Source organism: Mastomys coucha, unplaced genomic scaffold, assembly GCF_008632895.1.
Source record: "Mastomys coucha isolate ucsf_1 unplaced genomic scaffold, UCSF_Mcou_1 pScaffold23, whole genome shotgun sequence".
In the NCBI taxonomy this organism is placed as follows: Eukaryota; Metazoa; Chordata; class Mammalia; order Rodentia; family Muridae; genus Mastomys; species Mastomys coucha.
Genome location: NW_022196906.1, coordinates 38,563,397 through 38,587,677, shown reverse-complemented (window position 1 = coordinate 38,587,677; position 24,281 = coordinate 38,563,397). Strand labels below are relative to the sequence as shown.

Below are 24,281 nucleotides of genomic sequence, written 5' to 3'. Positions count from 1 at the left end.
TTTCAAACACAAGTATTCATAAAATAAATAAGTTATCCTAAAATGGTAGACCTCAGATTCAAATGTAGCTCACAGAGATGGGCTATAACCAACTTACGATAGGATATGTCACCTTGGCACAAAGAGTTAAAAAAAAAGTAAAATCACAACTACTTTCATTTTGAAAACAGGGTCTCATGGCCAGCCAGTACTAAACATAGAAACTGTCTCCAAAAACCAAAACCAAGAAAAAAAGAGAAAAACAGACCAACCGACAGACAGATGGCATGGAACTCATGTAAACAAGGCTAGCCTCAGAACAAAAAAGATCCAGCTAATTTTAAAAACAAAGTGCACACACATACTTTTAATCCCAGTACTTGGGAGGCAGAGTAAAAAGACCTCTGTGAGTCTGAAGCTAACACACTAGCCAGGGCTACCCTGCCTCAAAAACAAAACAACAAAAATCATAAACCCATGCACAAATCTTTACCAATCATACTTAAAACACAAACAAATCCAAAAACCTGAAATAACATAAAGCATATATATTCTGATAATAAAATGTAATTACAGGTAAAAGCATACTCATAGTACCATGACACTGATTCCAAGTACAGGTTTAATACTTACCATAAACTTTTGTACACTAAGAGGGAAAGTAGCGGAATATAGTAAAATCTGCCTATTTTTAGGTAGTGTGAGAATAATATCCTCCATTATCTGCACAAAATCCTGTGACAACAACTTATCTGCCTGTAATACAAAGAAAAGGTACTTTTAAAAAAGAGTAAGACATTAAAAGTTTTGGATAGCAATATAAACAAAACGCAAAGAAACCTAAGCTACACAGCTGTTCCCTGGCTATGAACACAAGGCTCTCTAATACATACAATGTTGCAGGTCACCAAGACAAACCCCAAGCAGTGCAGAAGAGGAAGGAGCCTACCACAGCAGCATAGGTCTGTAAGCTTAGCACCCAGTTCAGTGGCTGAACTGGGAGAGAAGTGAGAAGTTGAGGTCAGCCTGGGCTACATTATGAATCTGTCTTAAAGCAGAGACTACAATCCCTTTTTTTTAAAAAAAAATGTAGACTGTCACAACCCTTCTTTGGCAGAATTTAAATGTGACTCCCATTAAAGAGATAATAGAGTATATTGATCAAAAACATGTTTTGAGCTGGATCTGGTTGGCATAAGCCTTACTTGAGAAGGTAGAAGAGCCAGTACAGATGGTAAATTCAAGGCCATTGGGCTGAAGTGTTTTTTGTTTTGTTTTCTTTTTGTTTTTTTTTCGAGACAGGGTTTCTCTGTGTAGCCCTGGCTGTCCTAGAACTCACTCTGTAGACCAGGCTGGCCTCGAACTCAGAAATCCACCTGCTTCCAAGTCCTGGGATTAAAGGCGTGCACCACAACCGCCCGGCTTTGGGCTTAAGTGTTTTGCTCATTAGCTGTACTGGATACCACTTAGCCATGTTTCAGTGTCCTCAACTATAAACACAGGCTAGCCACACCCTCAAAATAACATTCTAAGACACCTATAGCTTATCAGACTAAAAATCACGTTATGTATTCAATGTGACATGATATTTAGTGTTATTCCTCATTAGCCAAAAGCCAGAAACTAGTAACCTAAAACAAAACACAACAGGAAAAGTAGCTGTATACCAAAATACCAATACTGACATGCTAAGTGCATAAAGCACTGCTACACCCCAGAGGCACAGACAAGTAGTTTTTGTTTATTTTAAAGACAGTCTCGCTGGGCAGTGGTGGCGCATGCCTTTAATCCTAGCACTTGGGAGGCAGAGGCAGGTGGATTTCTGAGTTCGAGGCCAGCCTGGTCTATAGACTGAGTTCTAGGACAGCCAGAGCTATACAGAGAAACCTTGTCTCGAAAAACCAAAGGGGGAAAAAAAAAACAACAGTCTCACTGTGTAGTTCTGATTGGTCTGAAACTTACTGTTTGGTCCTCAAACTCAAAAGACAGACATGTGATTCTACCTCCCAGGTAAAACATTTGACTTCAGTTGAGTAATTTCTTAAAGAGGAATTCATATTAGGTTATATCCTAAAGAAGTAAAAAATTTCATAGACTATATAAAGAAGCAGATGCAAAACAAAGGGTTAAGAGAAGCTTACATGCTTCTGAAATGTAACACTGAATATAATGACTTAAAATGAACGTGGCTTGCTTATCATACATATTCAGGAAGGATTTGCTTTATTCACTGAAAATTGTAAGCAGAGTTCAGAAGAGAGTACTGAAGAGTCCTTTTAAATAAAGAAACATTACCTCATCCAATACTATCATCTGGACATGATCAACCTTTGCTACTCCTTTCTTGATAAGATCCAGGATTCTGCCAGGGGTAGCAATCACCACATGCACTATAAAGATTAATAGGGGAAAAAAGATTCAGAAAATATATACATTCTTGTTAATTTTATCTAGGATAAAAAAATACCTTGCAATTTTATAATATGTATTTAGCATCATAAATACTATTTATAGAGATAGAAATTAATACCAAAAGGTACAAAGATGTATTTTGGGCTCTATATTTCTATCTCTTCTCACAATAGACAGACAATACTTGTTTTATCTCTTCAATGAGTAGGCTAGTTTTCCAAATAAGGGCATACAACTTATATCTTATGACAATCTGTAATAAATAGCCAGAATACTGTTTCTCTGTCTCTGTCTCTTTCTCTCAACACACACACACACACACACACACACACACACACACACACACACACACACACAGTTTCTCACACAGACATGTCTTTAATCTGGGCAACGGTGCTATATAACCTTTCTTTGGAGTTAGTGCCAAAGGGAAAAAAAGATGGATCACTAAAACCAAAATTTGCAAGTTAAAAAATATAGCCAAGTTACCAAATACTAACATATATTAACATTCTGAATAGAACCTGACTCTTGCTATTTTGTTACTGTTCTTTACCCAGCATTTCATGAACAGCCCTTCATGAAAACTCAATACAAGTCAGTAAATCTTTACTGTGAAACTCCATTCAGGGTCATGGCATCTAGTCAATCTCCTGAAATACTTTAATTTACCTTCTTTTTCAGAGAGACAAACCACACCAGAGTAAACAACTTTGTATATATACAATTCTGTATTTATCAAAGTACTTGAAAATATAAGGTTATAACCTGAAATATACTGTCATGTATATTGTCCATTCATGTTATAAAACAGCCTACTTTCCACAAACATCCATTATTTGTAACTAATACTTTTTAGCCTTGAAAATTAGAACAGTTAATAAGGCTGAATAACCTTTTAGTTATCTATTGTTTTTTTCTCTTGAAAGAAATGGTTGACTTTATTCTTCATTTTCTTTCTTTTTCTCTTTTTTTCCCCTTTCTGGTTTTTAGAGATAGGGTTTCTCTCTGTATAGCCCTGGCTGTCCTGGAATGCACTCTGCAGAACAGGCTGGCTTTGAACTCAGAAATCTGCCTCCTCTGCCTCCCAAGTGCTGGGATTAAAGGCGTGCACCACCACTGCCCAGCTTATTCTTCATTTTCTACCACAGTGTTTCTGTTCACTGATTCCTTGTTTTATTAAGACAGGGCTATCATGTGCTACAGGCTGGTCTTGAACTCATCCTGTAGGTGAGGATAACTTTTGATCCTCTTGCTTTCACTTCCCTAGTGCTGGAATTACAGGTGTGTGTCACTAACTCCAATTTGGTGGGAGAATAATCAAGGCTTTGTATGTGCTTTGCAAGCAATTTACATACTAACCCACCCTCAGCCCCTTAGTTAATTATTAAAAACATATTTTAGTGCCAGACAATGGTAGCACATGCTTTTTATCCCAGCAATTGGGAGGCAGAGGCAGGTAGATCTCTGAATTTGAAGCCAGCCTGGTTCATAAAGCAAATTCAAGGACAGCCAGGGCTACAAAGGGAAATCCTGTCTCAAAAAACAAACAATAACAAAATTTTGGTTATTTCCTAAAAGGAAATCCTTGGAGACTGGAGAGATGGCTTAGTGGTTAAGAGCTCATCTTGCTCCTGTAGAGAATTCAAGTTCAATGCCAGCACCTACATCGTAACTAGCACCAGGGGATCCAATGCCCCCCTCATAGGCACCTGGACACACGTGTATAACTATACCTTACCTCCACATAATTACAAGTAAGTCTGAAAAATAAATAATGAGACATTTGTAGCTACAATCAGATAACTCTCTGCTGCTTTACTCATTTCCTACCTGTATCATCAAGCCTCATTATGTCATCCCGTAAATTGGTTCCTCCAGTGGTTGCCATCACTTTGGCCCCTCCCATGTGTTTGCTGACCTGGATGCAAATCTGACTGACCTGTAGAGCAAGTTCTCTAGTAGGAACAATCACCATTGCTGAAAAATAGCAAAGAACAAAGGAGTGGGGAAGAGAGAACATGACATCTTTTGAAATTTAAGAAGCTATAAAAATAGTTTCATTGAGGCAGTACTTCTAAACATGCAGGCATAACATAGACATTAATATAACAGTCTTAAAAACTACATTTGTTTGATAGAAAAGAGTCCCTAATCTAAATATTTAAGTAGTAAATGCATCCTGCTCAGGTTTCATTTATATCAATGAGAGGAAAGAGAATTATAAATTGAAAGTTGGAAAATTTTAAGAAAAGCTTTAGAGGTGAAATCTTATATAAACTAACTCCAGATACAACTATAGAAATTTGCTTCTTTTCTACTGTCTAAGCTCTTAAAATTTGATAAACTCAAACCTTTACAAACAGAAGCATTTACTGTTTCTACAAGGAGCTCTGCTTATATAGCTCCCACAAGGGAATTTGGTTGCATAGGCCGTAAGCAAGACTCATTTAACCTCTCATCATTCTGGTTTTCCTTCTCTGCTTATCTCACATGAACTTTTTTTCGAGACAGTGTTTCTCTGTATAGCCTGACTGTCCTGGAACTCACTCTGTAGACCAGGCTGGCCTCGAACTCAGAAATCCACCTGCCTCTGCCTCCCAAGTGCTGGTATTAAAGGCGTGCACCACCACCACCTGGCTTCACATGAACTTTTTATTCAACTGTTTATCGATCATACAAAAAGCACTCTGAAGACAGGAAATTCCCTTTAAAAGTTGGGAATAATTTTTAGACACTTAAGCCAAATATAGTAAGAAGAGAGTAAATTATATGAATTCTGACCAAGACTAAATCCTACAAAGCTCCAAGTACAGACAGTCTCACCCCATCCCCTCCCCACTTTATTCAGCTAACCTTGAATATTGTCCTTCTTCAGGTCCAGCCGTTCAAGTAAGGGGATGAGGTAGGCACCGCTTTTGCCTGTTCCATTTTTCGCTCTAGCTAAGATGTCCCTACCAGATAAAGCAATGGGAATGCTCTCCTCCTAGAAGACAAGGGGATGCAAAAATTACTTGTGAATTAAAAAATTACCAGATTCTTCTCTAAAGTTACACCAAAGAATACAATACCCTTTTTGGTACTGCTTTGAAGTGTACTATATTTGTATCCTGCATGAATGGCAAAGACCCAAGTGGATTAGCAGGATCAGTGAGCATTAACATCATTTTGAACCAAAAGTTTACTAAAACTGCTAACAGAAAAATGTTAGTAGAATCCCAGCATAACAGAAAGGCTAGTGAGCTAGGCGTGGTGATACACATCTTTAATCAGGTAGATTAGAGTTCAAGGCCAGCCTGGTCTCCACAGGCAGGGCTATAGAGAAAAGACCCTGTCTCAAACAAAAGTGTGTATGTGAGGGGGAAAAAAAATCTCAAAGGGTTGTAAATAGTCCTCAAACAAAAGACATGTTAGAAATAAAAAATAGCCACATACGGCTCATGCCTAAAATCCTAGTAGGTCCAAGCAGGAGTTCAACAACAGCTTGATAGATATAAGAGCTTGTCTAAACGGGGAAAAAAAAGTGGCACTAACTCCAAAGAAAGGTTATATAGTACATGCTATTTTCTTTTTTTTTAAAATTTACTACTACTACTACTACTACTACTACTACTACTACCACCACCACCACCACCACCACCACCACCACCACCACCACCACTACTATTATTATATTTATATCCACTTACTGCCTCCCTCCCCCTTCTTCTGAGTGGAGGTCCCCCTGGGTATATCCCCACCATGGCACATCAAATCTCTGTGAAGTTAGGTGCATCCACTCCCACTGAGGCCAGACAAGGCAGCCCAGTTACAAAAGAACATATCCCACATACAGGCCACAGCTTTTGGGGTAGCCCTCACTCCAGCTGTTCAGGACCAACATGAAGACCGAGCTGCACATCTACCAAGTATGTGAGGGGAGACCTAGGTCCAGCTGTGTGCTCTTTGGTTGGTGGTTCAGACGCTGAGAGCCCAAAGGGTCCAGGCAGCACATGCTATTTTCAAACTGGTAAAGTCAATCATGCCACATGAAAAATGTGAACACTGGGCTGGAGGTGTAAGTCACTGACTGAGTGAATGCTTAGCCATTTGTAAGGCCTTTGGTTCAATGTCCAGTAGAAGAACAAAACAAAAAACCCAAAATCCCAGAGGAGGAGGAAAAAAAAGATGAGCTTTCTCTTACACAAAATAGAAATGAAATGTAGAAATAAGCTGAAAACATTTATCTCTGGGACCTAGTTGGTACTTATTTTTTATTACGTCAACTTCCAAAGTCTTTATCAATACAACTTCTCTGTCCTGAATCTTTTCCACTGAACACAGAATCTGTCACATCACTGAAAGTAACATTTCATTTTCATTTTTAAGCTTACTTTATCATGTGTGTTTTCAATAACCACAATAAAAATAATAGTTATTATTTGGGACACAATAAAGAATTACCAAGTCACTGAAAATTAAGTACACATATAGAAATTAAAAGGGAAATAGGTACAAGTAAGACAGAACATACATTGTTCAACTACAAAATCCAACAAACAACCTGTTCACAAACCTGTCACTCAATAATGAGCTCTTAGCTTTTATAAGACAAAGTGTTTGGAAAGGTTTTATGTAAAATAAGCTTTAAAAAAAGATATTTATGTGTATGTATCATTCTGTGTGTGTGTGTATCTGTCTGTCTGTCTCTGTCTCTCTCGCTCTCTCAGTATAGGAGGAGCCAGAAAAGAATGTCAAGAGTCCCTGGAAGGGAGTTAAAGGCAGGCAGTTAAGTGCCACTGAGGTGTGGGTGCTGGGAACCCAACTCAGGCCCACTGCAAACAGCATGTGCTGTTAACCATAAACCATCTCTCTTCAGCCCCATAAAAATCAAGATTTTTTTTAGAATTCTGAAAAGAAATTAAACCATTATAATTTTCTACTTTAAAGCAAACATCAAGTAATAAAATCAATGTTCTACCATTCTCAAATTTGACATTGCAGGCCAGCTAACTATGCAAAACACTTCCTTATCCTAAAACTTCATATAATGGCTCAACATCAATGCACTTCAGAGACAAACAGCTTTGGTCATGAAACTCCAGGAAAGCTAAGCTTAACAGTCGTGGAAGAGCAACTACTACTAGCTTTCACCATCACTAAGCATATTTAGGCAGAGCCAACCCTTCAAGTTGTGGAGAAACTCTACTCTCCCCAACCCCACACACAAAAGCTTCTTTCTCCCTTATTCATCTCAAAAACTAAAAGGATGAGAAGCATTTAGTGCTTTCTGGTTTGTTCTGCCATATGGCTTCTCTGTCCGTCTGAGCCCAGGCTGGTCTAAACTCTTAGCAACCCTCTTGCTTCAGCCCCCTGAGTACTAAGTTTACCAGCATGAACTGCCAAGCTCAGTGAAATATTTCAAAAACAATGTCTTAAGTTTGTTTTTTAGTTTTTTGGGTTTTTAAAAAAGATTTATTTATTGTATATAAGTACATTGTCACTCTTCAGACACACCAGAAGAGGGCATCAGATCCCATTACAGATGGCTGTGAGCCACAATGTGGTTGCTGGGAATTGAACTCAAGACCTCTCGAAGAGCAGTCAGTGCTCTGAATCGCTGAGCCAGCCCCTCAAAGACAATGTTTTAGAAAAACTATATATTGTTTCAGAGCCTTTAGCCTTCCCAATCCCCTGACCCCTAACCAATTCCTAAAGTAAGGGTATAGTATATAAAGAACTTATTTTAAACTGAGAAGGCCCAGAAAACTGGCAGGTGAAATGGCTAGATAAGAGCACTACCTGCTGCACAAGCCTGCTGACCCATCCCTGCATCCTATGAAGGAGTAAGCTAAGGGTGCAGAAAAGTGCTTGCCTGCTGATTTAAACCCACATGCAATTCCTTACAAGCTGTCCTTTGACTTCCACATGTGTGTCACCGCACCCACACTTGCAAAGGGTAACAAATGAAATTCTAAAAATATATTAGCTATCATTTAGCACAATATACTGTAAAATACAATATACTGTGAAAGGCAGAATTCCCACTCAAACTTGTTGATAAAGGCTAAGAAACAATTCACCCTTAAGGGAGTTTTTTTTTGCCGGGGGCGGGGGCAGGTTTGGTAGGGGAAAACAGCATGGTGACATTCATCTTTAATCAGAGCACTAGGGCAGAAAGAAGCAGAAGAATCTATGTGAGACCAGCTAGCACTCTACAGTGAGACCCTGGGTTGGTGGCACTTGGGAGGCTTGAGTTTAGTTAAACGTGGGGTTCAAAGTTAAAAGAATAAAACCACCTTATTTTCATTGTGGTGATTTTACTGTGGGTTCTGGGTGGAAGAGAGAACAAGAGGAGCCAAGATGCCAGGCACGGTGGCGCACACCTTTGCCTTAAATCCTGGCACTCTAAAGGCAGAGGCAGGTGGACTTATGTGAATTAATTCCAGGCCAGCCTGGAGTACAGAATAAGACCTCAACTTATGAAAGAGGGAGGGCCAGGCAGTGGTGGCGCACACCTTTAATCCCAGCACTTGGGAGGCAGAGGCAGAGGCAGGCGGATTTCTGAGTTTGAGGGCAGCCTGGTCTACAGAGTGAGTTGCAGGACAGCCTGGGCTACACAGAGAAACCCTGTCTTGAAAAACCAAAAAAAGAAAGGAAGGAAGGAAGGAAGGAAGGAAGGGAGGGAGAGAATGAGGGAGGGAGACTGGAGAGACAGCTCAGCAGTTAAGAACATCGCCTGCCCTTCCAGAGGACCAGAATCTGATTCCCAAGCACCCATAGGGCAGCTCCTAACTGTCTGTAACTCTAGTTACTGTGGATCTGGCATCCTCACAGACATATATGCAGGCAAAACACCAATGCACATAAAATAAGCCTTAAAAAACAACAATAACAAAAGAAAGGAAGGAGAGAAAGAGAAAATTGTATTAATTTCCAACCTACTGTAAAAAACATATGCAAACCTATAGTGACATATAAAGGAATACTAAACTTGAAGGTAAAACTTAATTCTTTTAGCCTTATTTTAACCCATGATTAGCTAGAATAACTCACTAAAGGATTCAGAATGCTGTAATTACCGAGTATAAGCTACTCAGATAAGGACAGTGTGATTAGTTTAGTAACAGTGTTTAACTAATGTGAGCAAGCAGGAGGACCTGAGTCTGAATCCCCAAAACCCACATAAAAAGCTAAGCCAGGAATGGTAAATCTATATTGATAATCTCAGAACTCAATGGTGAGATGGGGGTGGAGATGGAGAATCCTCAAGGCCCAGCTAGCCTAGCACACGCAGCAATTAAAGAGATGGGGAAGGCCACAGGAGAGAGAACTCCTGCTTCAAAGCAAAAGGCAAGGACTGATACCCAAAACTGTCCTCTGATCCTCACATAACTCAACATGCAAAGAGTTGCCACCCCAGGGGGCTGGAGAGATGGCTCAGAGGTTAAGAGCACTGACTGCTCTTCCAGAGGTCCTGAGTTCAATTCCCAGCAACCACATGGTGGCTCACAACCATCTGTAATGGGATCCGATGCCCTCTTCTGTTGTGTCTGAAGACAGCTACTGTGTACTCATATACATAAAATAAATATATCTTAAAAAAATAAAAAAAGGAATTGCTACCTCACAATCAGAATCCAAAATTAGTACAATGGCAACTAGAGAAAAACAGATTCCCAGGTCCTCCCCTCCCAAGAGTACATGCTACCTTTAGAATGAAGTAACTCTAATGGACACAGGGTTTGCACTGAGTACCCAATACAGATAGATGGCTACATCTGGAGAGATGTACAGGCACAATCCGTTGTGTGTCTAGTTCCAAGCTGTCACTGTAAAACCTCTTTCGTATGCCTCATTCTCCAATAAGCTTACCGCCAAATCACAACTAAATATCATCTCTCAAAAGCTGTCCAGGGGCTAGGGAAATAGCTTATTTGGTACTGTACTCTCTTCAACAGCACCAGAACTTGAATTTGATTCCCAGAATGGAAGTAAAAAAAGCCAGACATGATAGCAGGGGTGTGAAATCCCAACCTTAGGGAAGCAAAGAACAGACCCCTGAGATTCACTAAGAAACCAGTCTAGGCTACTCAGTAACACCTGAGGGCATCCTCTGCCCTGCACATACACACACCACACCAAGTACTGAAAACTGAGAACTGAAAGCTGAGAACTGAAAACTCATACCTGTAACCCAGTACTTGAGAAGCTGAGCCAGGAGGATTGCTGCAACTTCAAGGACAACCTGGGCTATACAATGAGTTCCAGGCTAGAGCATGGGCTACAGAGTAAGGCTCTATCTGCAAACACAAACACACATGAAACAACAGTAACAAAACCAGCAACACTGAAAACAAAGCACACACAATTCAAATGTGGACAGCTTAAACATCTAATCAAGAAGGCTTTCTTTCTTTCTTTCTTTTTTTTTTTTTGGAAAATAGCCATTAAATTGCTTAGGAGTTAAGAGTATCTGCTCCTAATGAAGACGACCCAGGTTTAGTTCTCAGAATCTATGTATCTCTCTAATCACAGATTGGACACTCTCTTCTGATCTCTTCCAGGAACAGGTCTGCACATGGTGCAGATAAAGCACACACATCAAATAATAATAATAATAATAATAATAATAATAATAATAATAATAATAATAATAATAATTTTAGCTGGGCAGTAGTGACACATGCCTTTAATCCCAGCATTTGGGAGGCAGAGGCAGGCAAATCTCTGAGCTCAAGGCCAGCCTGGTCTACAGAGTGAGTTCCAGGACAGTCAGAGCTATACAGAGAAATCCCGTCTTGAAAAACCAAAGTAAATAATAATAATTCTAAAAACTCATGTCCTTTCAAACTGTAACCTCAGGGCTGGATAGACGGCTCAGTGGCTAAGGGCTCCTCTTGAGGGACTAGACTTAATTCCCAGCACTCAGTGGCAGCTCACAACTAGCTGGCTACAACTCCAGTTCCAGGGGATGCAGAGGCCTCTTCTCGCCTCAGCCAGCACCAGGCACACGTGGGAACACACACATACGCACCCCCCCATCCACATGGTGCACTTGCGTACATATGGGCAAACACATAACAAACAAAAAAACTGTGTAGTTTTAAATACTGAAAAAGATGATCATTCATTTTAAGGGAAAACAAGAAAATGGGTAAGAGCTGGGCAGTATCCCATACCTTTAATCCCAGCAGGAAGCAGGCAGCAGGCAGATCTGAGTTTGAAGCTAGCTTGGTTTACAGAGCAAGTTCTAGTACAGCCAGGGTTACATAGAGAAACCCTGTCTTGAAAAGCCAAGAAAGGGGGAGGGGAGGGGAAAAGAGGAAAGAGAAGGGGGTAAGGAGAGAAGGTAGGTGGATAAGAGTCAGGCTTGCTGGCCCTTGCCTACAATTCTAGCACTTGAGGAGGTTAAGGCTGGAAGATCTTGAGTTAGGAGTCAGCTTAGCTACACAGCAAAATTCTGCTCAAAGAAAAAGTGCGTGAGGCTCATTCTATACTAAATGAACTGTACATCTCTTTTCGGATCTAGACTCTTGAGTAATTCTAAGAATCACTATCTTATGCTTTTCATAGGTCTGATCCTCAGTACTGCATAAATTGGGTGTGAGGTTTAAGGTCATTGTCAAAGCCAGACAGAGGTAAACAAGTTGCCTTTTGTTTAAAAACACACATGTGTGTACACACACGCTTGCACCAGGTATGGTAGTCTACTGTTTTGAATTCCAGTACTGGGAAGGCAGAAGCAACTGGATCTCTGAGTTTAAATAGCCAGCCTGGTTTACAGAGTGAGTTCCAGAACACACAGGAACACAAAGTGAGACTGGATCAAAACAAGAACAAAAAGCTTCACCTGCTTTCCCACCTCTGGGGAATCACTAGCTGTATTTCCTTAGAGCAGTGGCCCTCAACCCTTCTAATGAACTTTAATACAGTTCCTCAAGTTGTGGTGACCCCCAACCATAAAATTATTTTGTTGTTACTTCATAACTGTATACATTAAGCTGCAAAAGACTGGTGGTGGAACTCAGTGGTAGAGTGTTTGGCTAGCATGACAAGGGCCCCAAGCTCAAACCTTAGCATCGCAAACTCCAAATACGCCTTTAAAGGCACATATAGGGGCAGGTTCTTCTTTACAAGGGCCAAATATGGAAGGACTGATTAAGCTGAAATTCACTACAACCCAGACCAATGGTATCAAGCTAGAGTAAAGATGGTAATTAGGAAATTATCATAATAACCAGGAAAGCTTGACAAACAGAAGGCTATCTGCTTGGCTTTTAAATATTCTCTAGAATATTCATATTAGTTTTAATAGAGGGGCAAAAAGTAGTAGACGTCATACATTATAGAGGAAAAAGAAATCAGACAAAACTTGGATTTCAACAAGATAATCCAAATTAATGACATCGCCAATCAGACTATATGCATCTTTAAATTCAACACTAGAGAAAGAAGTCTGCTTTGCAGTATTTTTGCTGAGAAAACATGACTTGAGCCAAATCACAGGGACTCATCAGAAATGTCTGTTTCAAAAAAATAAATGGAAGAGCCTGGAGATATAGCTCAATTGGTAGAGTACTAGAGCACAGAACCCTGACTTCCATCTCCAGCACTATATAAACCAGACAAGACTTTCCAAGCATGTAAACCCAGCACAATTCTACAGAAGGATTACAAGCTTAAGGTCACCTTTAGATACAAAGAATTTAAGGCCGGCTGGGATACATGAGACTCTGTCTCAAAAAGAAACAGGACCAGTAAGATGGCTTGGTAGATAAAAGTTTACAACACCCTAAGTCTGATCCCCAGAATCTACAACAGTAGAAAGAGGACTGACTCCTGTATGTGTCTGACCTCTGCACATCCACAAAATGTTAAAATCCAGGAGTTGAACAGATGGCACAGCAGTCAAAAACACTAGCTACTCTTCCAGAGAGATCAGGCTTGATTCCCAGAACCCACACCGCAGTACAAGACCACTTAAGATTCCAGTTCCAAGGGATCCAACACCCTCGTATGGCATCCTCAGGCACTGCACACACGTGGTCCAAGAACATACATACAGACAAAACAAACACATAAAAATATAAAAATTTAAATATAAAAAAGAAATATTGAAACCATCAACTAATGACAATAAAGAACCCTACAGACACATGAACCCTATTCTTGGGAAATAAACACCAAGAGACTCATAAGTAAAGGGATGGATTCTGTGATTTAACCTTTAAAAGCTGGAGTGGTGCTGTTTGCCTATAATCCTAGACTTGGGAGGGTGAGGCAAGAGCTCAAAGGCCACTTTCAGCTATACTTCAAATCCAAAGCTAGTACGGACTAGATCAAACCCTGTCTCAAACACACGCGCGCGCGCGCGCACACACACACACACACACACACACACACACTTCAGAAAAGTACTGTCCTTGTACACAGGAATACAAAGACATGTTACTATTTTATACTATGGCTCCCAGCCATCTTTAATTCTAGTTCGAGAGACTCTGAGACCCTCATCTTGCTTGGCACCAGACATATATGCAGATAAAATATCCCATACACGTGAAACTTATTTATCTTGTTTTGGTTTTCAAGACAGGATCTCTGTGGTCCTAGCTGTCCTGAAACTTACTCTGTAGACTAGGCTGGCCTTGAACTCACAGAAATCTGTCTGCCATGGCCTCCTGAGTTCTGGGATTAAAGGTGTCTGCCACCACACCCAGCTGCATTTTTTAAAATGTTTGCTCAAGTGTACAATGCATGATACATAACCTTCATGTAACAAAAAAGATGAACATACCTGAATAGGAGATGGTTTTTCCCAGCCCATTTCAAAAATTCCCATTAGCAACTCTCGTTTCAAACAGTAATCTTCAAACTCATTTCCTTTTGTGGAGGTCACATCCTAATCAAACAAACAAATAAAATATACTCAAGGTTCTTTTATAGTTAGCATGCTCAAAAAGTATGCCTGATAGACTGAACCCTTTCTCCACTTCAATCTAAAAGCACCGTATTACTACTGCTTTAATCTCTACTTCAACTTTCCCTGAAAAATACTCTACCTTCAACAAAAAAACACAACTTTAAAAGTGGACCTCTAAACAAAACCACCCAGGACCATAGTCTAAAGTAGAATATTTCTACATAAATAACCTTCAATTAGTCACAAGATGTAAAATCCAACCCTAGTTCTTCCCACTCGCTAGCTGCCACCATCTCTGGCTATGTCTGGCTTTCTCAAGCACACAGAGCTCTGACATTGGTGGTCAGATAACTGTTTTAAGGCTACTCTATAAGGATCTCTAGCTATCATTAAATGTTCCCTCGGTCACCAAAAAAAAAAAAAAAAAAAAAAAGTCACCCTTCGTTGATAATATTGAAATAAAAACTTCTCTGAATGCCTGTTCTTACATACTTATCCATAGTAGCTACAATACCTAATCTATATATCTCCCTGAGAGGCTGAGAAAAACAAATTAAGAAAATTAGGTTATGATATGCAGCTAGGTTGTTGAAGGCAGAGGCAGAGGCAGAGGCAGATGGATCTCTATGCGTTCAAAGTCAGCCTGGTCTACAGAGCTAGTTTCAGGACAACCAGGGCTACACAGGGAAACCCTGTCTGGAAAAAGAAAACGAAATAACCAAGATATGCATGCATGTACACACACTACTTAATATATGTTACACCAATCATGTAATCCCACCAAAGACTGGTAGGAAAGTTTTGGCAACCCAGTATCTATTAACTATACAGTTTATTTCAACACATATAGCCTCAGCTAAACAGTGAAACACTAACTGAAAAAAATAAACATGTTCAAAACTAAAATCTATTTGCTAGCCTGATAGCACACACCTAACTATACTCCAAGCACTAATGAGGCTATGGAAGGAGAACCAAGAGTGTGTAGTAACCCTGGACTACATAGGATATTATCTCAAATAAAACAAAAACCGAACGTGCCGTGTCATTTCACACAATTCCTTTACTTGTAATTGTCCAGTTCTTCAATTTGAATCTACACCCCAACTTACTGAAGTTTTGATTCTTAGATCCTTTGGAGGGAGTTTTAAAGTCTTTTTCCAGTCATCACCAGGTCTAGAGAGAATAGAGTAAACATGAAGTTATCACAGTTCATAGCTTCCTCCTTAGTAATACAAATGGAACACCTCAAGGATTACCAGCCCTCTACTGCTCACAGCAAGTTTAATAAACTCAGCACTTATGACAACTAACAAGGGCATCAACTTCAGGAATGAACGTGTGCTTGGGAAATCAAGGAAGATAAAGACAACACAAGGGCTGGAGTAGCCAAGTGTTTGTCAAAACGTCTTTTATTTCATCTATATAGTATTTCATTTTTAGCAGCAAGCATTTAACACCTAAATTTCATGTAAAGGCTCAGATTCTGGATTAAAAAAACAAAACAAAACAAAACTGCTAAATTCAATCCACAGCACTTCAGGGAAACACATTTTGGCATTAATGTTTCAAATTCCAATATGGTAACAGTTTGGCAGATCTTGGTAACTACATTTTTTTTTTACTTTTTTGTTTTTTTGTAATGCTAAGAAATTGAACCCAGGTCATTGGACAAACTAGGGTGTTTCCAGTGGACTAAATCTAGTAACTAGAACTTAAAATCAACAGATGATCCCTTTAAACAGTAAGTACCTTCTAGTTTGCAACAGTACCCTATAGTCATCTAAGCCTGTTGTTAACTTACTGTAATTAAATGACTCTTCTTAGAAACAAGAGTATCTGTAGTCCTAGCTACCTAGGAGAATGAGGTAGGAAGACCACCTGAGCCTGGAAGCCCCAGGCTCATCTGAAGAGAAAGACCTTGACTCCAAACACAAATGCACACAAAACCTCAGGTTTCAAATAGAGGTTAAGTCTTGAGTCCTACCCCTTCTGTTACGCTGCTCCAGTTACTTTCTCAACCTCTGTTCTTTCAAATACAAACTGGGTGTCTAATAACTTCATCAGCAATCTATACAAAGGTGGCACAGTGGCATGCACTAGGTTGGAGGTTTAGGAGTTGAAGGTCACTCCTGGCTACACATTTTCTTGGGAGGCCAGTCCAGATTATAGAAGTGATGTCTCAAAAAGCAAAAAGGTAATTTTGAAAAGCAGTCAGTAGTACTGTGCTAACAAAATAAGACCATCTTAGTCATTTCACCTGAAGACTCTTAAAACTTGAACCAGAACCCGAAGCCTGATTTATCTAAGGCTAGAGCCTGCATATAAAGTGCAAACAGTCTAACACAGGTACCTTTCTTTCTTTTATTTAAATAAGAGTTTGCTATTCAGCCCAGGCTGGCTTTGAATTCATGATCCTGTTTCAGCCTACAGTACTGAACTTTCTAAGCAAAAACATCAGATAACAACCTAGTAAAATAGCTTGCCACTGTCAAATTGCACAATGCATAATACATAAGATATAGTGTTAAAACTGATCCACAAATTACACTCAATTATCTTTCTTAAAAAGATTTATTTTTATGTATGATGGTGTTTTGCCTGCATGTGTGTCTATGTGATGATGTCAGATCCACAGGACTGGAGTTACAATTGTGAGCTACCATGTAGGTACTGGGAACTGAACCCAGATCCTCTCAAAGAGCAGCCAATACTCCTTACCATTGAGCCATCTCTCCAGCCCCCAATCATTATTATCTTAAAAATGAAAAATTAGTGGGGCAGTGGTGGTGCATGCCTTTAATTCCAGCACTTGGGAGGCAGAGGCAGGCGGATTTCTGAGTTTGAGGTCAGCCTGGTCTACAGAGTGAGTTCCAGGACAGCCAAGGCTATACAAAGAAACCCTATCTCGAAAAACCAAAAACCAAAAACCAAAAAAAGGAAAAAAAAGAAAAATCAAAGTGAGAAAATAGGCAATAGAGAGATGTACGGAAGAGTTCTAAAACAGCTGACAAAATTCAGACAGCTTCAAAGAGACAACAACACTAAAGCGCAGAAAAAGACAACAGAACTGGAAAGAAATTACTAATCCCAGAAGAAAAACTATTATCTCAAATCAAAAATTCTAACTGGCCGGGTGGCGGCAGCGGTGGTGTTGCACGCCTATAATCCCAGCACTTGCGAGGCAGAGGCAGGCAGATTTCTGAGTTCGAGGCCAGTCTGGTCTACAGAGTGAGTTCCAGGACTGCCAGGGCTACAGAGAAACCCTGTCTCGGAAAAACAAAAACAAAAACAAAAATATTCTAACTGAACAACACTTTAATAATGAAATATATATCTGCCTTTGGGAACGAAAGGGGCCTAAATTTTGCTTGCCTATTTGTCTGTGTTAAAAGAAACTACAACTTGGGAAGTATTCTCATTTCTATACTAGTTAAAACCAATCCCACTATGCCTCTAGTACCAGCGAATGAGAGGCACAGGCAAGCAGGCTGACTAACACCAACCTGGTCTTCATACAGGGTTCCAGGTTTGTCAGGATTAATAGTGTGGTCCTGTTTCAAAACAGTAACAACAAAAAAGTGGAACTTCTTAGAGAACAATAGTGAATGGCATAGCAATAATCTACACATTCTAGTAGCCAAGGAAGGCAAGTTTTGCCTAGAAAGATTCTGGTTACAAAACTCTAATTCAGTTCAAACTCAAAATGATGACACACACCTATAATCCCAACATTTAACCAGAGCAGTGCCACAAAGACCCTATCTAAAAAAACAATTAACAAGAATCAAAAACAAAGCAAGTCAATAAACCGAAGTATCACTATAGGAAGATTTGTAAATGTTAAATCATTTTATGAATGTCTTTATTTTTAATAGAAGCCCAACTTCCATCAGGGTAAAGTTTTTAATGTTAATTCTTTATAAATCAATCTTCAGAGTTTCTTTCTTTTTGAGTTTCTCTGTGTCACCTTGGCTGTCCTCCAGAGATCCACCTGCCTCTACCTCCAAGTGCTGTGATTGAAGACACCTGCCACTAATACCCAAGCACTTAAAGATGATAACCTACAAATTCTGCTTTAAAAAATATTCTGGGGCTGGAGAGTTGGCTCAGAGGTTAAGAGTACTGACTACTCTTCCAGAGGTCCTGAGTTCAATTCCCAGCAACCACATGATGACTCACAACCATCTGTAACGAGAGTTGATGCCCTCTTCTGGTGTGTCTAAAGAAAGTAGTAGTGTACTCATGCATTAAATAAATAAGTATTAAAAAAATATTCTGTTGTGACATAGCCCTGTAAATCTTACCACTTGAGAGGTCTCCTGAGATAAATGGATCACAAGTTGAAGGCCAGTTTGGGTCACACAGCTCAAGGCTAAGCTGAACTTCTTCATAGCAAGACCTTATGTCAAAAACAAGCAAACTGCCAGGCGGTGGTGGCACAGGCAGTGGTGGCACATGCCTTTAATCCCAGCACTTGGGAGGCAGAGGCAGGCGGATTTCTGAGTTCGAGGCCAGCCTGGTCTACAGAGTGAGTTCAAGGACAGCCAAGGCTACACAGAGAAACCCTGTCTCGAAAAAAACAAAAAAAAAAAACAAAAAAAAAAACAAACAAAACAAAACAAAACAAGCAAACTGAACAAAAAACCCACTCAACTACAGTAAAATGACAGCTCTAGAATTTTAAGTTTAACATATTTAAGACTTCTCCAAATAAAAAAGTATACTCCCAAGAGTTATACTAAATTTAGAATTTAGAAATTCTAAATTTTTATGATTTTGTATATATCCTCAGAGGAGAAACATTTTCTTGGCAGAGGGGTGGGGCTGACACACACTCTCTGCCTTACACACACTGTATAACTTAGGCAATCTTCCAATCCTAATTACCACACCTAGCTGAAAAGTCAGTTCCATAAATAAAATAAGATATGGGTAAAATGTGAGTGTATCCTTGGAGCTTAGGCTTGTAAAGTGGGTATAGTGGTATACACCTATAATTCTAGTACTCACAAGTTTGAGACCAGTCTCAGCTACACAGAAGTTCAAAGCCAGCCTGGTTTACACACCAAGTTCCAGGCCAGCAGCCAGGGTTACAAAATGAGCCCCTAAGGAACCTAACACTAGGGAGTCCATCTCTGTGAGTTCAAGGCCAGCATGGTCTACAGAGGACTACACAGAGAAACCATGTCTCAAAAAAACTAAAAAATAAAATAAAATAAGCCTATCTTTTTTGGGGGGTGGAGGGGAGTAAAGTCCAGCCAGGGTTTCTCTTTGTACCCCTGGCTGTTATGGAACTCAGAGAACCACCTGCCCCCACCTCCCTGGTACTGGAAATAAAGGCACACACCACCACTGCCTGTCTTAAAGGTTTGAATCTTTAAATTTGATTTTGGGGGGGTGGAGGGAGCTGGAGAAATGGTTTATCGGTTAAGAACACTGGCCCAGGTTCAATTCCCAGCACCCACTAAGAGACTCACCATCATTTATAACGTAAGTTCAGTGGCTTCAACAAACTCTTCTGGCCTTTATGAACACCAGACATGCATATAGTAAAGAAACATATATACAGGTGAAATGCCCATATACATAAAATTTTTAAATCTTTAAAAAACTTTTAAAGAAAACTTCTTTTTCAAAATTTCAATTAATCTTTAACTGTTGTGAAAACTACGGTAAGTTACAGTGGTAACACTAGAAGCAAGCAAGCAAACAAACAAACAAACATGTCGGATGTGGTGGCTCGCTCACAGGTGCAACCTTAGTACTTTGTAGACTGAAACAGGAAAATTGCCACCAGTTCCAGGTCAGCCTGGGCTACTGAGTAAGCCTGCTCAAAAGCAAACAGAATGGGATAATTTTATTCACATAACCTGGTATCACCTTATACACTGACCTAAAACCAGCACATTTATTTCTAAACACAGTAATTTACAGACACCTATGTTCATCACTTCCTGGGTCAACAAGAATGGCAGATACACATTATTTGATTACAAATACCTGCTGATCATAACAAAATGATCTGCAATCAAAATGGTTAATGTAAGGCATAAAGCAGTCAAGGATGGAAATAAACAGACACCGTGGGTCCCCGAGCTCTGACACTTACTTAATAGTGGCGGCCATGCTCTGTGCTTGCTGCTGAGTGCCGTTATTGATTGTGCTGGTGTTCTTCAACTGGTTCATTGGCTGTGGCTGTGGCTGTGAGCCCCCTCCTCCAGGGCCAGCACTGGCCTTCACGGGGCCCCTCAGCTGGCCGTTCTGACTGGACAGACCCATGAGAACAGGGTTCTCTGTTCTGGCCGTGCTCATGCTTTGCTAGCTGCACAGGTGTCCCTTTCAAACTTCAAATTTTTAAAAGTCAGTAGGGAAACTGTAATAACAGTTTATGAGGCTCTCCAAAATGAAGAGATAAATAAGTCCTGCTCAATAATATGAGTCCTTTATTGCAGTTCAGGCAAGCACCTGTAAGTCTCTCAACGGTGAGCAGCAGTAGTTAACTTGCTTTCATACACCGAATCAGCTTTGTATTTTTTTAAAGTCCTCTAACAAGCTTGAATTATATCTGAATTCACTCACTTCAATCTGAAACAAAGAAAAAAATTAAATTAGCAGACAACAAAGTCAGGGGAAAAAAACTACTCTTTTAAAGAACTCCTTTGGAATGTTCATCTTCTAAAGAACCACTAACAGCTACACTCAGGCCAAATCATCACTCCAGATAGCAAAGAGCGAAGAATTGCCTTAAAAACCCAATCTACAAAAAAAAAAAAAAAAAAAAAAAATCTAACCTCAAACATTTAAAATTCCAAGATCAAAGCAACTTAGAGAAAGTGAGGCAGAAAGATACTATTGATAAAATTCAAATTCACTCTCAAATAACAATCTGTTCTTCAATCTCCTCTCTAATGAATTCTCTCCAAGTTCTGCCACCTCTAAAAGTCATTACATTTAACTGCACTAAGACTTGAAATATCACTCAATTTACTTGTTTACATCTAGATTTGACCAAGATAATTCACTAACTTTTTTTCTATTTCTGACAGCAACCAAAAACCTTAAAATGAGAAGACTTTTCAAAAAAAAAAAGTCTTACCAGTTTCAATTACAGAAGTTAAGCATCTTTTTTTTTTCATCTGAGTTTTGTCCTTACCAAAATAAATGACCGTCAAAAGATCAGTATGAGCCAGGCGGTGGTGGTGCACGCCTTTAGTCCCAGCGCTTGGGAGGCAGAGGCAGGTGGATTTCTGAGTTCCAGGATAGCCTGGTCTACAGAGTGAGTTCCAGGACAGCCAGAGCTACACAGAGAAACCTTGTCTCGAAAAAGCCCCCCCCCCAAAAGATCTGTATGGAGCAGTCTATATGTCAAAATTATTTTGCTCCAAAAATTCTTAAGATTAGCTGGGCAGTGGTGACACATACCTTTAATCCCAGCACTTGGGAGGCAGAGGCAGTCGGATTTCTGAGTTCAAAGCCACTCTGGTCTACAGAGTGAGTTCAAAGACAGACAGACAGTCAGGGCTACACAGAGAAACCCTATCTCAAAAAACAAAAACAAAAAACAAAAAAACAAAAACAAAAACAAAAAACAAAAAAACAAAAACAAAAACAAAAAAAGAACTCTAAGACCCACTTCACCTTCAGGGGTTGAGGGGAGAAAGAAAAGAAAAACAAAGAAAAAAGAAAATCCCAATACTAAAAGCTGAAAGCTATTAATGTTGCCTTTTAGTATAACACTTTTCAAAAAGTATGTCCTAATTTAAAATAAAGATGGGGGAGGTGTCTGTAGTTAAGGGGAAAAAAAAACAGAGGGTTAAACTTATAAGTTTAATAAAATTCTCCCAAATAACCCAGAATACGGAGTCTAAGTTATTTTAAGAAAGAGTTGGTCAACCAACTCTTTAAATTGTTCCCCAAATGGAATTCTCAAAATTAGGTAAATAAAAAATTACTAAGGACTAGTATAAGCCCAACTCCTTCAGTTTTATTTTGTAACCCCCTTACATTTCACCCGGCTCCCAAAACACTAGCTTAATTAGTGCTGGTTATCTTTGCCACACACCAAGTATCCCAAATCCATAATCTACAAGTCAAAAGATATCTCAAGTTATACACATTAACTTGCTCACAAATGCTTATCACAAAAAGTTGTTTATTTGTTCTGTTAATAGGTATTTTCTGTATGACAGCATATGATCAACAGTATCAGGTACGTCAAACAGAAAGGCTTACTGCTTGTACAGCACTAAGAGGATGAAGGGGGCAACCTCTGAATACTAACCGACACCATCAGTACTGTCAATCAGCACAGTAAGACCTCCTATCCTAGAGCCTTAAACCCAGAGACTTTAGACAACTGCTCCTTTCAGAAACTGATACCTGCACTGCAGCTTTACATCTCAGTGGAGAAAATATTCGTCCTACCCCCTTCCCAATTTAGATTTGCAAGTTATTTTCCTAAAACAAAACCAAGAAGGAACGTAGACTTAAGTTGGGAGGAGCCCCTGGCAGAGTTAATTACAGCAGGGCCCAGACCGCGGTTAGCAATTGACAGTTTCACACCTAAAACAGTCCCCAGGAGCTCCAAGAAGAGCTTTTGTTTGCAAATACAGCGCGATTTTTGTAAGCCTCAGCAGGAAGTTGGAGTGATTGGGGTTCTTATGAAGGAAAAGGGGGCTACGGCGAAGGGAAAACCCTAAGCTAAGAATCCGAGTCCGGTAACCGTAGGGCAATAATTCCTTGCCCCCTCCCCCAACTACACTCTCTTCAAATCCAGATCAAAACGCAAAAGGGTTTGTGCCCTGCAATCCTATCTGCGCCACAAGAGCCGGAACCAGCTCTGCGAGTGGGAAACAATAGGGACTCCCCTCCAAAGGCCCGGAAGAGAACCCCGAAACTGGACCGCCTCTCCTTTCCTCTTACGCCGCCGAGTCTCCCTAAACCCTAGGTCCCCACCAACCTGCAAGGCCTACTTGCAACCGAGCAGCTGCGGGTCCTCTCCTAGCACAGCCTCGGGATATCACTGCCCTGCCGCCCCCAACAGGGCTGCCTCGCACTCCCAACCTCACTCCAGAGTCCCGGCCGCCGCTCCATCCCGCTACTGTCCACCACACCGCTCGCCCACAGCACCCCGCCGCTCCTCCTCCAGACCCCGCACACACCACATTCCTCGGTTCCACTCCTCTCCGCCGCCCCCGCTCCTCTCAGCGGCCACCCGCCCGTCTTCCCGGGCCAGGCCTGGGCCTCGGGCTTCCGCCCAAGCGCGCCCCGACGTCCGCCGGAGGGGGCTCCCCGCGACCCCCGGGGCCCCGCCGACCCCGACCGCACTGCCTCACCCCACGCCCCGCGGCTCGGGCCCGAGTCCTACCACCGAGGCCACTCCCGCTCCGCACCCTCGGTCCTTTATTGTTGACTCGAAGCTCCCAAAATGGCGGCGGCTCCTTCCTCCTCGGAAACCTCCGCCCGCCCCCACCCGGCCCCTCGCCGCTACGCCCGCCGCCCCGCCCCCGCCGCGCAGCTCGCCGCCCGCGCCGCTGCTGCCGCCGCCGCTGCCACCCCGCACTACCTCGGCCGTAGCCCGCAGTGCCGGCGCCCCCGATGTCGCCGCCCGGCCGAGCTGACTCTGCTGCTCTGCCCCCTCCCTCACCCGCCGCCGTCGCCTCCCTCCCTCCCTCCTTCCCTGCCTCTCCGCATGGCGGCGGCCGCGGCTCCTCCTCCACACAAGATGGCGAGAGCTCGGCCGCTGCGGCCGCCGCGGCGTCACAGCTTTCCTGGGCGCGGCGGGCGAGAGTCGGGAGAGAGCCGCCTCAGACCGGGCCGAGCTCAGGGAAACACGCCGCTGCTTTCGGGCGGGAGGGACGGACGGACAGACGGACGGGAGGGCTTGCCTGCAGAGCTGAGGAGACCCATGGGGAAATGAATGGTGGCCGGGGAGAATCGCCCTTGCCTTCGTCCCTCCTGAGCTGGGCTGGCGGGTCCCGGC

At 41.3% G+C, this 24,281-nt stretch overlaps 1 protein-coding gene across 5 annotated transcripts in view; it reads right to left on the bottom strand.

The window, feature by feature from the left end:
* Ddx6 (DEAD-box helicase 6) overlaps window positions 1-23,990 on the bottom strand; it is a 33,339-nt gene extending 9,349 nt beyond the window's left edge. The window contains exons 1-8 of one of the 5 annotated variants that reach the window (XM_031345417.1): window positions 23,865-23,990; window positions 20,409-20,884; window positions 15,409-15,472; window positions 14,171-14,275; window positions 5,248-5,377; window positions 4,225-4,371; window positions 2,275-2,369; window positions 613-735 (exon numbers count right to left, since the gene is read on the bottom strand). In XM_031345417.1, the coding sequence (XP_031201277.1) occupies window positions 613-735; window positions 2,275-2,369; window positions 4,225-4,371; window positions 5,248-5,377; window positions 14,171-14,275; window positions 15,409-15,472; window positions 20,409-20,611 (867 nt within the window). In that variant the 5' untranslated portion in view covers window positions 20,612-20,884; window positions 23,865-23,990. Of the gene's footprint in view, window positions 1-612; window positions 736-2,274; window positions 2,370-4,224; window positions 4,372-5,247; window positions 5,378-14,170; window positions 14,276-15,408; window positions 15,473-20,408; window positions 20,885-23,460; window positions 23,605-23,634; window positions 23,800-23,864 lie in introns of those variants that run through there. The other 4 variants (XM_031345418.1, XM_031345416.1, XM_031345415.1 and 1 more) reach the window with 4 other exon arrangements.
* Between the last annotated feature and the right edge of the window lie 291 nt (window positions 23,991-24,281).